Source organism: Fusarium graminearum, chromosome 3 (genome assembly GCF_000240135.3).
Source record: "Fusarium graminearum PH-1 chromosome 3, whole genome shotgun sequence".
Lineage (NCBI taxonomy): Eukaryota > Fungi > Ascomycota > Sordariomycetes > Hypocreales > Nectriaceae > Fusarium > Fusarium graminearum.
In genome coordinates this window covers 743,055-759,110 of record NC_026476.1, presented here as the reverse complement: position 1 = coordinate 759,110, position 16,056 = coordinate 743,055, and the positions used below count along the sequence as shown (strand labels likewise).

The window sequence follows — 16,056 nt, the reverse complement described above, 5'->3', positions numbered from 1 at the left end:
CCAAAATGGAAACCCCCGCGCTCCCTGAGGGTCTTGAATGGGACTTATTGAGTAAAGCTCTCCACGGGTCAAAAATTGGGATAGCTTGGGGAGATGCTATTTACAACTTGTTCGTCAGTGTTGTGCAGAAAGCGAGATATGACGTGGAACAGCAGAAATACCAGAGAGAGGCAGAAGTTATACAACATCAACAAGAGCGCGCTCGACTACAGTTGGAGAAGGAAGCATTGCAAGCCAAGCAGTCCACCGCGGACGAAGCACTGGCAGTGCTGATAACATCGTTGCCAGAGTGTTTACAGGCTGTCCGCACTTCCATCGAAACTGGCACCTCGACTATCAGCACGAAACTCGACACTGCGGTAAACGTTTTTCGCGATGGAGAGATTCATCAGAGGGCTTCAAGACTATCTGTCACAAATTCGAATGACAGAGTCGCCGGCCTTGTCGATCATTTTTCGACCACTGTTGACGATGAAAACAACGACCTGGTCGCAGGTGACACTGGGTACGGCACCCTTGCTGGGCTTTCGAATACGTTTGATAGCGTTAATAACAAGATGGCTAACATTTTAATTAGATTTGCCAAGCTCGATGGAATTACCAACGCGGTCGACGAAATCAAGAAAACACTTATCGCGGTTCAGGCTGGCGTCTGCCATATCGACATTCTCGCTAAAGCAATCAATCGCATCGAGACGAGCTGTGGTAAGCTCCAAGGGCTTCCCGATGCCTTCCTTGATATCATGAGCAGATTGGAGGCACTTGCAGCCAGTTGCGGTAAGCTTGATGGTATCTCCAAGGTCATGAATCGGGCCAACGACAAGCTCGTCGAAATTGAAACATCCTCTGGCGATACAGCCGAACTCGCAAAGATCTCAGAAGCACACCAAAGAAAGCTAGCCGAATCAGTCGTCAACATCGACGGTAAACTGGTCACCAAATTGACGGAGATAAAATTTGCCGCTTGCATGAGGCCCACGGATGCCAAGATCAATGCTCTCAAACAGGCAGTCGACGATTTACCCTCCAGGTCTGACCTTGCGTCGGAGATTTCCCGCCAACTCGCAACTGGATCTTGGATTGATGAGGCTGGGGGAAGGAGCAATGGGTTGGGCGAGGAGGAGGAGAGGATCATTGGCATGGGCTCACATCGTCAGAATGAGATGATTCAAGTCACAGATCGCCTTCAAAATCAGTTGACCAATGTTGAAGAACTTGTTCCCCGTATCCAACTTGAGCAATCACAAGCATTAGTCAGGGACTTGCAGGAGGAAGTGACTCGTTTGGGCGCCAGTCTCGAGTGTGAGAAACGGCATAACGCAGCCCAATCCCAGAGTCTATCTGAACAAGCCATCAAGCTGGAATCCGAACAGAAGCGCGCTCAACTGGCTGAGGGCGCCAATATCGAATTGCACGCCAATATTGCCGATACCGAGAGACGGTCGCGAACTTCTGCCGATGAAGCGAAAGCCCTTTATCAGGATCTAAAGACGGCATGGGGAGACCAGAAGAAAACCTTGGAGGATCAGGTCTTGGACAAGGCGTCTATTATCGAGTCCAACCAGCGAGAAATTGAGAGCATGCGTTCGCAACTTGTTGCCACACAGAACAAGCTATCAATCGCGGAGGGCGAGAAGTCTAATGTTCGAAGGTCTCTAGCAGATACCAACCTCGAAGCCACATCCCTTGTCCGACAATTGGGTGAGTCGCATGGTCGACTAGGTGAAACACAGAAGCTTGTAAAAGACGTCAAGACAGATCTCCAGACGGCTGAAGGACCCATCGCCACACTTGAGGCCGAGCCCACAAACCCGCCGTCTGTCACTCTCACACAAGCGCTTGAAGAATTCGTAGCTGTATACGAGAAGTTAGTAGATCATGTTACAAAAAATCGCAACAGCACTGGCCAGATATGATGCAATGCACTGCCCGGCGGCACTACTATGTCATCTATAGGCACAATACGAAGTAAAGGAGAAGCCGGTAGCGACTGGAGAGTGAGTTTACCGAATTTTATTGTCTCAGGTAAGTTATTTACAGCGGCTATAAGTCTGTCAAGCTCTGCAATGTTGATTGGGGGAGGGCATGTACGAATCGTGGGGATGACTGCATGCTCGCTCGGGCTAGTATTTTAGAGCGACCGGTTTTAAAGTTCAATGTCAAATCTCTGTCAATCAAGTCATATTTTAAATACCCATTCCTAGTGACTTGAAGAGTTTCATTTCAGTGACTGTAAATTCTACTTCCTGTCATCACCAAAGATACAGGTAGGGGTCATTTCTTGGATTACCAAGGTCGTGAAGCGGAGCTCGAGGCGATGTAGGGTGGAATCAACTCAGGATAATTTTGCTACTGTTCAAGTTGCAGTGCCTCGCTGAAGAAAATTGTTCAACCTTGCGTCTCTGAAACATACACCTTCAATAAATTCATATTCCCATCACGTTGACAATTGGTAGGTTCCATTCCGCGATTTTACATAAAGCTCTTCATACCGTTTCTACATCAAGATCTGAAACAAATACACAGTACTCGGTGTTCCATACCACGCTTTGAGCGAAGTGCCAAGTTACCATCAAGTTGTCCGCGACCTTGATCACCATCATTGTGTTGATGGTCGCCACCGTCATCGACCTGGTATGCATCGTTGTTCTCATTGCCATTGCCATCTTGTTCCTCGAGATTCCCTTGGTGTCGTTTCCGGTCGTGTCCAATATTTCCGTCACTGGATTCAGACTTCTTGCGATGTCGTTTGGTTCCAGTGGTAGGGCTTCGGGGCATCGGCCGAGAAGTAGGTTGCTTGTGATCCACTGGTGAGGTAGATTGTATCTCACCATCTTCATTCTCAGCTGGACCAGCAGTCAACGGTAACTCTGAATCAATGGGGTCTGGGGGTGGGACGACGTATTTCAACTCCCGTAACAACGTTTAAGTGGTCAATAGGAAGTTCTCGTCCAGAGGATATTCTTTAGCTACTTCTGGGTAGTTGGTAGCATCTGTAAGCTGTAGATCCATATCCAAGCGACAGTAGAACAGACCATATGACTTTGGCGTGTCGTTGATTGACCATGTCTTAGAGACGATACCCTTAGGTTCGTGCATTCAACTAATGTTGGAGCTGGCGGCGTGATACGTCCTGACATATTCACGATCCGTGTCCTCTCTGAGGTAAACTATAGTAATGAGAAAGTAGGTGGTTATCCCCACTTGTTCCAAGCAAATGTTGGACGTTGGACTTGTCCTCACGCTGTCTCCAGATAGGCAAATGCATTTGCTTGAATGCGTTAATGTCCAAACTTTCGCCACCGTTGCTGTCCGCGCGGTAGTCAACGCGCACAATCCAAGGGTTACTCGGTATCAAGGCCAACTGGGTACCTTTCCAAGTGCGGAGCCCGAAGCCTTCCATGATTAGGGCAGCCGATAACTTCTTCGATGGCCTCCGTTAGACGCATCTTAGTGGTTGTTGTTTGAAGGACGGCTGTTGTGATGAGTGTCTTGATTGAGCGCTAACGCCATAAAATGTTTGCCAGATCCAACGACCGTCAAGGCATTTGACTGAAGCAATCCCCCGAAACTAATTTTAAACGAAACATCCACCACAACTCGACAACAGCGCTTTTTGTCTGTTAAAACAGCGCAAAACCTTTTCAACTGTATTTGTAAAACGCATTACAGCCGCCATGTCATCTGGAAACAAGGAAACCACGTCCCTGCCCCTCTCTGAACCTTCTGAAGAAGAGCAACAGCGCGCAGTAGAACTCCGGCGCGAAAGAAGGGAGATCCTACGAAACGTCCGGATACGGCGCGACAATCAAAACAGCGCAATATCAAGGCGTGCCAGAACCGCCTCGGCTCCTGATCGTGGTACTCTCGTCTCTCGTGATTCATCCCGCCCAAATGCATCGACCCTCAATGGTACCAACAGTTTGGAAAAGAGCGGCAAGGGTTCCTCTTCTGGCGTTAGCAAGAACTCTGATAAGGGTCGAACTTATGGATACGGGGTAGAGCAAAGCCGATGCATTCGTGCTGACGGAATCTTGACCTTGCGTCTCCCCAATACCTCCGACCGGGCTAGCGACAATCATGGCGTTGAACTCATTAGGCGGGATGCCCCGGCCTTCCTACAGGCCAATAACACGTTGAAGGACGCGATGTTTGCTCTACGGCTCCCATAAACGCCGCCACAGACGCAGTGTAGCCATTGCAAACATTTTAGGCATATATTGAGCGACTGCCTTTATAGCATTGAAGGGTATATCCCAGGTTGCATATTGTGTAACACTTAGGACCATGCTGTTGACGCATATGTGCAGTTTGAGACTATGCCTCTGCAGGATAAGGTTTAATTCGTTATCTATGGCTGGGCAAGAATGCCTGCCCTGAAGACTACCATTCCTTGGTGGGAATATCTTAGGGACCACCTGAAGCGAGAGGGCACTAATATGCCTAGAGAGTCCCTCTGGTCCCTCGACTTTGCTATTAGTAAAGCCAAGAGAGATCGGGGTGTTTATATCCTGGGTCTTTAAGTGCTCTGGGATGAAAAAAGAAACTTTGATGATCTGCCTGTGGATCCTAAGTATGGTTCCAGGGAAGATGTGGTTCACCTCTACGTGGGTACCCATTTCTGGCCTACCCAGCCCTCGCAATCTGGGCAGGCTTAGGTTGGTAAAGTCATTGTCCAAAGCAAGCCACCAAGTGAAGCACTGAATGGCTTCGCTAAATGGAGAGTCCGCTGAGCAGCAAAACTACCAGCGAAGTCTCCCGGCCTGTTGTGGGTCATTGGGCCATTGAAGGTTTCGGTACCTTGTAAGTCACATTCAGCCTCATCTGTTCCGAATTCTAACTGTTTTAAGGTCTCGAAATATCTATCAAGCCGACCGAAGCTACGCTCTGGCTGTACGACTGCCGATTGTGAGCCCAACACGTGGCCAACGACATTTGAACGAGTGCATGGGGATTTTGGAACATCAAAGGGAATCGAGCCAGGTCACCAACATCATAGGAATGAATGAATGGTAATCTGCTTTTTGGAGATATTATCTTCTGTGCTGAGTACCGTGATATTATCCATAATTGTTGAAGAAGGTCGTCAAATTAAGTTCGGGCCTGGACTCCACAACAATCCACTGTCTTACCCTCCGTCATACCTAACTCGCCCGATGAAACGACACTACTGGGGGTAGCATTATCACAGGCCAATGAACCAGTGAGTGATTTCTGGATCGGGTAATTGTATTGGGTCCTGGCAACTAAGGCGCCAAATACGATTGTCAACTGGGTGTTGCTCTTACAGTTACTGTTCTTTGTCCATAAAATGTATTATTATTGACAATTGTCTCGCAAACTAAGCAGGCTTGTTAAAACAAGCGACAAAGGTCAAGGCAAGCAAAAAGTACCTAGGTCAGACAAAATAGATGTGAATACAAGAATTTGACGTATATAGAGGAGAGAAATTCCCACTGCTGGGACCAATTCTCTACCTTCAGTGATCTGTTTATTATAAACTATACACTTTTCATATCTTAGTCAATGTCAAAATTTACTTTACATATCTAACGAAAATAAGATTCTTCCTTGTGCTATATAATGCCCCTCTTTATATATATATTATAAAAAGCTTTTATCGGTTCAAAGTCGTCCGTGCCCAGCTTGTGTCCACAGCTCTATATTGAATCAGACATTTTCTATCTTACAAGATCCTCAATGTACTGTTTCCCTGCTGCACACACGCGTTTCAACGGTATTCAATCAGAAAATTTATTTTTTGAAGATGATCAAGCTGACCATTCTTCCAGTACCACAGACTATGTCTTCAACTCGATCTTCATAGGAGGCACACCCAAACCTCGAAGAGATGTTGGAAAGCTTGCGCGAGCTTCCAAACGTTCCTCGCGGCCAGCCCCGAGCAGTATTTGGTTACATACAGATACCCCCATACCGTTCGCAACAGAGCATCCTCGATAAGGTGTGCTTATCGCTTCCTGTGGACCGGAAGATGACACGATTATAGACTTCTGTCACACATGCTCTGGAGGGTTCTGATCAAGGCTTGTATTCTTGGAATCTCTCTATCTTTTTCGACAAAGATGGGTTTGGCTGATGGATTGCATCCAGCATAAAAAAACATCCTTCAAGCGTTGAATCGCGTGTTCTTAAAAAGACTAGGTTTTAGATCCAGTGCCATAAAATCTCTCTCCCTTGGTATAGACGAAGTACCCTTCAATGTTCCGTTCCAGCCATGTGATAAAGGTCTCCATGTCGTCAATATTGAGGAATCCATTGGCGTTATATCAGCTCAAGCCAATAACATAGACACCAGGGACCTTGCCCTCAAGTTCTGATGGCTTTGCGTAGCAATGAAGACCTTTAATAATTTCATCGAAGGCAACAGTTCTCTTGATGATGCTACTGATAGCGCTGGGTGACATGCTATGTAGGAGTTAGCGCATAGCCCATCTGCATGAGAGTGTTGACAGTATCAACAACGCGAAATCTATACTGCTGCATGACCTTGCTACTCTCTAGGCGAAGCAAAAGTTTAGGTAGGCGCGAGCATAGCTCATAGAGGGAATTACTTGATGTACATCAATCAGCTTTATCTGATCTTCTCCCTAGGGCATAGGCATCTCGGCAGTCCGAGTAGCCCGAGCGGACAAATCCATATCAGGAAACGAAATTTCGATATCTTGGAGATTATTTTTGTCTTGAATGAACAGTTGTAGGTTGCAGCTTGCACGTCGAAGCATGGACGTTGCACATTGGGTTTGGGATTACATCACTGTTGTACTCTAAAGGAAGGCACAGACAAAACACAAAAAAAGGAAGGTACACGACACAAAAGGAAGTCACGCATCAGACAAAAGAAATTTCATAGAGGTATTGTATTGCATTCTCGAAATGAAAGTCGTTAAAACCCACTGTGCTATATGTTCTCTCACGGCTTGTAGTCCTCCTCATCAACTTCAATGTTGTTCTTTCCCTCATGATGAATTCTTGGGCGAATAACCTCGTACAGATTGACTCTATTCAGTACCCGCCAGTCGTCAATAACCTCAGCGGGGATCATTAACCAATCAAACAACCCGATACCTGCAGAAGATCGAGACAAGTTGTGGGTGACGCCGAACATTATCGTGCGCTCGGACGGATTTATTAGCGACGTGGTGTCCATGAGCGACAGCAGCGTATACTCATTTGAGCGCACCTCGCAGGGAGCCATGGATCGGTAGTACATAGAGGCAAGGCTTCCACTGGCCGTGTAATGGAATGCAGACAGCCGTGGCAGGTAGGCTTTCAACAGGTGGAGGTGGAATAGCCACTTCTCATCTTCTGTCAAGTCTCCCTGTTCACTTGACATACTGGCAAAGACAACTTCAGCCTTATGTGTAGCAAATACGCATTGGATGTTGTGAATCAGCCTTTGCAAACTAGCTGCACCTTCTTCGCTAAAATCCACGATACCATCGAGGGCATTGATTCCTTGACGCCTTTGCTCTAGGTAGTGGATAACAAACTTGGCGAGCCCAAGTGTGAGCCACGTACTTCCTTGCTTAGCGAGAGATCGGCCATGGCCACGACAATGTTTGAATATGGTTTCAACGGCTGCACCATTTATATTCCCAGGGTTTAGTCTGAACATGTTCTCGGGCACAAGAACGGCGGCAAATTGAGCCTTGGTACGGCTGCTGCACCCGAACTCTCTGTCTCTTTTTGAGCAACATGATCCGAGTCTTGGGCAACAGAAGTTATATGGATGCCGTCGGTAAGTCGATAGTTTGCTACTGCCACTTCATGGAGACGTTTAGCTTCGGCAGCCTTGCGTATAGCCTCGGAAATGTTGCGTTGAAGCTCAGCATGGCTGCGCGTGGTCTCGGTGCTATCGGTAGCCTCATCTTGAGCCATGACTACTTCCCAGTGAGATATAGCAGCCTCTTTGTATTCCAGGGAAGCCTTGATATAAGTGATAAGACGCTCATCACGAGCAATTACACGCTTCAATTCAGGAATTGCACGATTCATTTCGGCAAGTGCATGCGCAGAACCTTTATCTATTGACAGGTCATTAGTGAATGCTTAGCGGGTATTATCGCGACGGAGACGATATTTACCATTGATCTGAGATGCCATGTTGAATGATGGCGAATGGTAGGAAGTTTAGTTGTTAATAAAAAGAAATCTTTCTATGAATTCGCTGGCGGTTATTGTTGTGAGAATATTTTTGAAATGAGATATTGGTGGGTAGAAAGAGAAACAAAACCACACCCATCGATCACATGACCGAACAATTATTCATTTGCATCTGTAGGCACCAGTCGATGCCGTTTTTCATTAGAAATCAATGGAACATTCTTAATTGTACGTAAGAGCCCTAGACTATGTATCTATCAACTGTCATGGCCTTCTCTAACTAATAGGCTACGCATCCCGAATCAGGCGAGGGTATCTGCTCGACATCGTCACTAAAGCTTACAAGCTTCTTATTTCGATTCTGAAGACATATGGCGTATATAACCTCCGTGGGCTCGTCTTTCAACTCAACTCCTTTCTTGCAAGCTTCACTCTTCTCCTTACTTGCCTCCTCACAGTACTCGAGTGCATCAACTTTGTTCCAAGTCCTGCCGCAGGTGCATTTACTGTAGGTTACTGTGTTGAGACACATTGCTGTATGATTGTTCTGGAAGTAATGTATTATGGGCTGTTGTTACATGTTTGGGAAATTATGGAGTTGGATTTCTTCGTGGTTTACTGAGCTATTTATACTTGGAATCTTTGGTCCCATGATCCAGCTTTGTGTGTCTACCAAAAGAAAATGAAACACAGTTCTCGGTAGAAAAAAAGAATCAGAGTATGTTCAAATTATAGAGGCTTTGCAGAGCTTGTTGAAGACATTCTTCGCCCCGTCTTGATACTCCTTCGTCGACCTCATCTGTCTGCGATTCTCATTCTCATCATCGTCATTATAGACGATCTGAACGCGAGTATTCGGCACAGGGGTTTCGTCTCCGCGAATACCTTGCTTGCTCGCTGCCGTCTTGGGCCATTCTTCCACAGTTTGTGTAGCAGCATTCTTCATCTCAGCCTTCACCCGCGATTCACCCAGCTGATCAGGACCAGGCCAAGCCTTCTCCCACAAACGTTGCCGCTCTTTCGCCTCCTTGGAGACCCGTTTGTTGTGGCAGCCTATGCATTCCACATGTTCTTCAATCTCGCGCTCGCGGAGACCAGTGGCGCACAGGCCGAGTTTCCAGTTGTTGACATTTTCGCAGTTGACGTTGTGTCGGAGGGGAATGGAAGCGCGCTTTCGACAGGTGGTGCAGTGGCGCCAGATAATTCGGTGTTCACACATTATCGGTGATTGTGTTTGTTTTCAGACGATTGTTTGGGCTGTGTTTCTTTGTTAGTATTTGGCGGGAGCAGCGCGGCAAACAAAGAGGCAATCCCTTACCTTTATACTTGTTCTTTGATCAACGGTGATGTCTTGGGATCACAAAGATTGTTCGTCTGGGAGTGTTGAAGATGAAGCTCGAAGCAGTGTCGCGTCGGTGCAAGACTTTTGCTGTAAATACCCGCTGATCTTTCCTGCAGAGATCGGCGAATTATTTGAAAGAAGCTCGAAGAGCAAAGGGGTGATGTTCAGCTAGGCAAAGCAATGCATCTACCAAGCACTGGCTGTGTCGATGAACAGTTAAGTTTTGAAAGGTAGCTTCAGGATGGAGGTGATGGAGGAATGTCGAATTTTACTTTTATGGTGCCTAAAGCAGCGTTGATGAATTGGCGATAATCCAGCCTCACTGTCAGGAGTTTGCCAGTGCCAGGCACCGCGACAGCTTATGGCCTTGCTTGACACTCCAGTGTCAGAATATATCCATTCATGATCTGTTCAGTACGTGAGTCATAATGCATGTCTCTAAATCAGCTTATTCCATTTCTCTACCGTAGAAACACCAACTATCTAACAAACCAGCACTCCCAACACATCGCGCCCTGTCTAATAACCACGCAACAATCCCAGCAGACCATACATTCTCAGTTCAGCAAATACAGCCTTTTTCTCTGCCAATTCTCTGTCTTCTCTCATCCTTCTGCAATCGCCACGCTCTCCTTTTGGGTCTTGTACAAGTCGTTTGAACGCACCATCTTTACATTCATCTCCTTCTGCGTTTAGACACTTGTCCACAAATTTTATTTCTTTCAGGAGATAGTTGCAATTACCACACCGGGTGGTGACAGTTGTTTGCCAGCACATGGTGTTCTTTGTCTCGAGTTTTTGAATTGTATGATCGACTTTGTATGTTGGATATGGGGCTAGATATTGTAGCATACTTTGTAGTAGGAAGTAGCAGAAAACATTATGAGAAAAGAAAGAAATTGTCTTTTTTGTAAATATTCATTACTTTTAAGCTTGTATCCCTGAAAAGATCGAATGAGTAAAACATTCAAACATTTATGGTAGTGTTCATGTGAACAGTCAATGAGTTCTGTGTCAGTCAAAGGAGCTATATCATTGAATCATATTTTACCTATAGATGTTCACTCTTCCCAGACATCCTACGCCGCCGCCAGGTGTCTCTTCCGTTCCTCTTCTTTTCCCCTCCACCTTTTACAACGTTGACATTCTTCTTTGTAATGCAGGTCTGTACTTACAAATTCGAATGTGCAGTTTCGGTAATCATTGGCGATAGCCCCAGGGCATACCTGTACCCGAGTGTCCGTTTTGATATGATGACCACATGCGGTGCAGGTATACGTCGCGCACACTAGAAGACACATGGTGTAGTTGTCTGGAGTTTGTAGTAGTTTTATAAATATATGTTTAGACAATGAAAGGTTGAAGGAGTGGGATATTTACAAGGCTTTTATATTCACCCCTCACGTGATCGATTTCATGATATGCTGTATCAAATGTGAATCGGAGTAGCCAGATTATCTTTTGTCTGCGCATAAAATCACAGCAACGTTAAATTAGATCAATCACCTATGAAATGTCACAAGCTCCATGTGAAACACTGCACTTCATCGACAAGAAGACATGAATGGATATTGACTACACAAAACGAATGCCTCATGTCTGTTTATTCTATATCAGTTAGGTACGGGAGTTATATTGTAGAAGTGTATTCTGCCTCAGGATACTCACCCCGCCTGGACATCTTATTTCTTCCCTAGACGTTTCTTCCGTTCCTCTTCCTCACGAACCTTCTCGCACGCCGCACGTTCTCCTATAAGATCCTTGGTAGTAGCAAACACTCCGATAGGACATTGCTTGTGGTCAGTAATACCAATAGATCGAGGGCAATGCTGGACCCAAACAACTGTATTGATCTGCCTTCTACACGTCTTGCAGCGAGTGATCTCTGTTGTTTCGAAGCACATGGTTCTTTGTCAAACTTTTAGACTTTATTTAGGTGTATAGTTAGACAACGTAAGGATGAGTCTTTATGATCGTGTACAACTAACGTAACAAAGGGCTTATATATTTACAAATCAGGTGGTAATAATAATTACAACCTGCACTTGTTGTGACTCAAAGAAATGAAGTGTCCTGATTCCTTGCATGTTAGACCACTCGGATTAAGCCTTTACGGCAGGCCAGCAGTTGTATTGTTATTTCGTGTACCTGGTGTAAAGACCAGAAGACAAGCGGCACCTGTATTGATAGGCAGCAATACATGAGTTAATGGATCATTATTGTACATAAGGAGCGACTGTTCTTGATATTGGATCTTCCTCTCCACATCTCTCAACCGCATCACGAAATCAGACCATCACAATCTGTCACTTATCTACATCCTAAGTTATCGGTAAGTGTATCTAAAATTTCCAAACACTGTTGTTCACTCGCTAACGCCAATTTAGTCTCTACACCACCGTCAACCTTGGTACCCAAGCTAAAGGAAAACGAACCAATTGAAGACATGTCTCCTCCATGGTTTGATGGCCTTCGACAAAATTCATCTCGAACGCGGGACACACTGGTGGGCCAAGTGGGAGTAGTGTCTCATGTTCCTGATGAGATATTGAAGAACATTCTCTCCGAAGCAGACCAGTTCGACGCCCGACGACCATTATGGATGGGCCTCAGACGTAGTGATGAAACACAGCTGAACGTCACGTCTTCGCCCAGTAACGAACAATGGGTATGGAAATACATTCAAACTTTGCCTCTAGAAGATCCAGAGTATCGACGAACTCTAACAGCAGTTGAAATCAACGACATATGGTGGAAAGCATTTTCGCCAATGGCCCAAGGTCAAACACCGTCGGCAAAGGGACTACTTTCAATACTACTGCTTGCGTGTAGTGGTCTCGGATCAGTAGTACATACAGGGGCCGCACCTATAGAGATCAACCACTTGAAGGTCGTATCGTATTTGATTCTCTCAAGTCGAGAAGCTTTGGAGTGCGACTTCCCCCACGGTGCTGTTCACGGAGATGTTCGAATGGGCTTTTCGACACGTCATTATCTTCGTATGCATCTCAACAGAAAACGCCTTCTCGTCAACGTAGTGGAAGCAAAGGGGGAGAACGGTGAATTGTACTACCCGACCTTCCTGCTGGATACGAATACCTGGTCATTGTACATTTACTTCGCAGCAGGTCCAGGAAGTGTCAGAAACGAAATCGTCAAGCTTGTAGCAGTGGCAGTACGGCAGATGTTGGCGTGGGCGGGATTCAGACCAACAATCAATTACTACGCGCCGCCAATAACGACAGTATACGCAAACGACGTTTTTGGGCACGCCATGATCGACGTCTTTATGATTTTCCTCACACTCCGAGGGTGGGTTGGACTCGACTACAAGTCTGTGATGAGGGGCCGGCCTACTGAACCAGGCATCAAGGCAGACCTGGAGAAGAGCTTCATCATCCCACAACGCGACTGGACGCTTGGAGAGTTCTGGGGCAGCTCGCGTACCGACGGCAAACAGCCAATCGGGCCATACATGGGGATGGAATCGAGGAGTGCCTAGCATTATTGCATTTCTGGGGACAGTAATATGCGACCACATGGGATTGAAACTTCGGAAATACAAGAACGGTAAGGATACCTGTTGTATTGACGATTGGACGGATCAAAGGACGGTATACATCCCCCCAATTATCTTTCCTGTGACATCCTATGGCCGTACAAACCTCGGTAAGAAACAGTTCTTGAGATGGGATGATGTCAAGGTAGAATTTGTAGGTAGTGATGGATGTTACGATGAATGGGACGAGGATAAGGATGAGCTTTTATGGATGGGTTTGTACTGAAGGGCGCGATTCAGAATGGGAGACTTGATTCTATTATGTATGGCATCTCAAGGTAGACTTTGGCATCATTTGTTTTCATTAGTACTCTCTATCTAGTAGCCATACCTCAGGATATCAGAAAAATTGGCCGTTGGAAGCATAAGAGACGAAATTAGTAGATCACCTTATGCTACTTAGACTATGTCCTTTAGGCTATTTATTTTTGTACACTTCGACTTGAGAGGTCAACTATTCTGCTACCCACTAGCCATAGTCCAAATTCAATTTCCTATATATAGTCTCTCATAACTTCAAATTTGTAGTTACGGCTAAAGATCTTCTCTCCTTGTTCAAACGCATCAACATATGCCGTAATAATCATACTCGTCTTTTTCATCCTCATTCTAACCCAGCCCTCTTGCTGAAGCTTTATCTGATCCCGCTCAAACTCCCTTTCCCAACGCTGCTCGACGCATGCTGACAAGGGATCATCCGGCAACACGCTGGCCTTTGTCGTGGTCCACCAGCCGTAGACCCAACCAGTCTGGTCAATTTTCCATTTGCCGTCGTCCCAGTCAACGTGAAGAGCAGTCTCTTGGGTATCCCAGTCCTGGTTGACGAATGTTTTGTGGTTCACAGGCCGTAGTTCCGTTTGGGATAAAGCGCCATTGACCGCTGGCCTGAAAGGTCTAAGTTGCGAGTCGAGCGGATTGTCTTGTCGGATTGGTAAGTCGAGGCCACTTTGGGCGCAGTCGATGGTGAGAGTAGTGACTTCAGGTGATGGCCATACCATGGGGAAATATGTTGACGACAGCGCAAGACGGAGACGACTCCCAGGGCTGATGCGATTTCCAAAATGATTCAACTTGAGAGTAACCTCGTAGAATTTACCTGGCTGGAGAGGCTCTAAGTCTTGATGGCCTTGTCGATGTGTGAGGTTGAGGAGTCCGTGGGAGATCTTGGTGACTGCACCGTCTGGTAAGACTTCCGACAATGTCGCTGCTATCAAGGCGTTTGGCTTGTTGCTTGCGATGCGTAAGTCTAAGGCTGGGGGCCCAAGAAAGTCTGTCGGTTTTGCAAAGGGCTCTGTATCGAATATGAGAGAACCACCAGCCTCCAGACGTTGGTCTGCGGGTCCTTCGCCTTCGACGCCAAAAATCAACCACCTACCACCAGCGAAGCCGAGAGTTTGCGGAGAACAAATATCAATCTTATCAAGGCTATTCGATTCTCCACTGGTCAGTTTTCCTGGAGACAGACTCATGTGCTTGAAGGTACATTTGTCGTCAGACCAGCTATCCTCGGCAACCCAAGTACCAGGCCGAGTTTCAACATAAGGCGCAGGCCGAGTTGTCTCGGACAGGAAACACCGCAGCATGGGCTCATGCATAATCCCCGTCTCAATCCCTTTTAACCATTTATCCCACCATCTGATGGATTCCTGTAAGAACCCAATCTGTGGTCCCGGGTATCCAAAGTTTGGATATTTATGGCCCCACGGTCCGACGAGGCCCTTTCGCGGAACTTTGAGGTTTTCCAGCATCCTGAATATGGTATTGGTGTAGGGATCCATCCATCCTCCCACGAGATAGACGGGACACTGAATAGAGCTGTAGTCCTCGCAGACAGAAGCATGCTTCCAGAAATCGTTCCGACGTTGGTTTTCGTGCCACTCCTTGGCATAGAATCCACCAGACTCGAGTCGTTTCAACCACAAGTCACGCCACTCGTCTCCAACCAGAGCTGGGTCTGGAGGGGAGGAGTTGATGGATAGCATGGATGCGGCCCAAGTGAGATTCTCAGTCAATACACAGCCACCCATGTAGTGAATATCGTCGTTGTAGCGGTCGTCTGTTGAGCACATGGTGATGACAGCGCGAAGCTCAGGCGGTCGCCGAGCAGCGACTTGTAGTCCATTGAAACCACCCCAGGAAATGCCAATCATTCCAATTGCCCCGGTACACCATTTCTGAGCAGCAATCCATTTCAAGATCTCGAGGGCGTCGTCCTGTTCTTGCTTGAGGTACTCGCCCAACAACAGCCCTTGAGAGTCGCCTGTGCCACGCATATCTACACGGACACACGCATAACCATGTGCCGCCACATAAGGATGATTCATAGCATCCCGGACAGCAGTCATGTCGCTTTTGCGATAAGGCAGATACTCTAGAATGGCGGGTACAGGGTATGACTCTGCATCTTTGGGAAGCCATATCATGGCTGACAGGACGACGCCATCACTCAATGTGATGGGTGCATGAAAGATGATGTCGATGGGTTCAAGCTGCATGGTTGATGAGATAATTGCAAATGTTTGATTTATGAAGTGACTGACATGACAGCCCAGCCTATTTCGAGTAAACAAGGTGACAAGAGCCAAGGCTTTCCTCTTGTAGCTAATGTCTGTTGTCCTGTGGGAACTGATCATCGCCCTCTAGATACGAGGCGGGGAAGCGACGAGGTTGGCCTATCTTATCATTCGCCGACGTTCTGATTCTCAATGAAACATTCAATAGATAAACTTCCCTTCTTGGTAAACGTTACCTGGTATGCGTAGCATTCGGCTCCAGTTCTAGTATGCGAGGCGCATTCTCCGCATCTTATCACTTGCTAATCCCCTCTTTACATGATCTACATGTACTGATAAAATAACGCTATACAGGGTACCACGCCTTCATGCGTCTAAATTCGGTTATCTGCTGCCGTCGGATATACCGACAATGTAGATAATAAGAGAACATATCTACTAAAGCAAGGAACCGGCAAGAATGGCCGACTTTGCCGATGTCTTGACCTATCTTCTCAATGAACCATTTTCCCTCATTA

General features: G+C 46.5%; 8 protein-coding genes across 8 annotated transcripts; 3 read left to right on the top strand and 5 right to left on the bottom strand.

Annotated features, from left to right (window-relative positions):
• Positions 1 to 138: 138 nt before the first annotated feature.
• Positions 139 to 1,916, top strand: FGSG_04963 (uncharacterized protein; the record flags this gene model as incomplete). The annotated part of the gene is made up of 3 exons (XM_011325134.1): positions 139 to 211; positions 289 to 505; positions 578 to 1,916. The coding sequence occupies 3 exons, from the start codon at positions 139 to 141 to the stop codon at positions 1,914 to 1,916; spliced, it is 1,629 nt and encodes a 542-aa protein (XP_011323436.1).
• A 270-nt stretch (positions 1,917 to 2,186) lies between these two features.
• Positions 2,187 to 3,449, bottom strand: FGSG_12655 (uncharacterized protein; the record flags this gene model as incomplete). Its single annotated transcript, XM_011325133.1, has 6 exons — positions 2,187 to 2,246; positions 2,493 to 2,509; positions 2,544 to 2,910; positions 3,036 to 3,170; positions 3,227 to 3,308; positions 3,373 to 3,449. The coding sequence occupies 6 exons, from the start codon at positions 3,447 to 3,449 to the stop codon at positions 2,187 to 2,189; spliced, it is 738 nt and encodes a 245-aa protein (XP_011323435.1).
• Positions 3,450 to 3,677: 228 nt separating this feature from the next.
• Positions 3,678 to 4,172, top strand: FGSG_04962 (uncharacterized protein; the record flags this gene model as incomplete). Its single annotated transcript, XM_011325132.1, has 1 exon — positions 3,678 to 4,172. The coding sequence occupies one exon, from the start codon at positions 3,678 to 3,680 to the stop codon at positions 4,170 to 4,172; it is 495 nt and encodes a 164-aa protein (XP_011323434.1).
• Positions 4,173 to 6,931: 2,759 nt separating this feature from the next.
• FGSG_04961 (uncharacterized protein) lies at positions 6,932 to 8,124 on the bottom strand (the record flags this gene model as incomplete). Its single annotated transcript, XM_011325131.1, has 3 exons — positions 6,932 to 7,599; positions 7,689 to 8,045; positions 8,106 to 8,124. The coding sequence occupies 3 exons, from the start codon at positions 8,122 to 8,124 to the stop codon at positions 6,932 to 6,934; spliced, it is 1,044 nt and encodes a 347-aa protein (XP_011323433.1).
• Positions 8,125 to 8,848: 724 nt separating this feature from the next.
• On the bottom strand, positions 8,849 to 9,343 carry FGSG_04960 (uncharacterized protein; the record flags this gene model as incomplete). The annotated part of the gene is made up of 1 exon (XM_011325130.1): positions 8,849 to 9,343. One exon carries the CDS (start codon positions 9,341 to 9,343, stop codon positions 8,849 to 8,851), a length of 495 nt encoding a protein of 164 aa, XP_011323432.1.
• An 845-nt stretch (positions 9,344 to 10,188) lies between these two features.
• On the bottom strand, positions 10,189 to 10,767 carry FGSG_12654 (uncharacterized protein; the record flags this gene model as incomplete). The annotated part of the gene is given in 3 exon segments (XM_011325129.1): positions 10,189 to 10,302; positions 10,321 to 10,407; positions 10,642 to 10,767. The coding sequence occupies 3 exon segments, from the start codon at positions 10,765 to 10,767 to the stop codon at positions 10,189 to 10,191; spliced, it is 327 nt and encodes a 108-aa protein (XP_011323431.1).
• A 1,145-nt stretch (positions 10,768 to 11,912) lies between these two features.
• FGSG_04959 (uncharacterized protein) lies at positions 11,913 to 12,968 on the top strand (the record flags this gene model as incomplete). Its single annotated transcript, XM_011325128.1, has 1 exon — positions 11,913 to 12,968. The coding sequence occupies one exon, from the start codon at positions 11,913 to 11,915 to the stop codon at positions 12,966 to 12,968; it is 1,056 nt and encodes a 351-aa protein (XP_011323430.1).
• Positions 12,969 to 13,519: 551 nt separating this feature from the next.
• On the bottom strand, positions 13,520 to 15,370 carry FGSG_04958 (uncharacterized protein; the record flags this gene model as incomplete). Its single annotated transcript, XM_011325127.1, has 1 exon — positions 13,520 to 15,370. One exon carries the CDS (start codon positions 15,368 to 15,370, stop codon positions 13,520 to 13,522), a length of 1,851 nt encoding a protein of 616 aa, XP_011323429.1.
• Between the last annotated feature and the right edge of the window lie 686 nt (positions 15,371 to 16,056).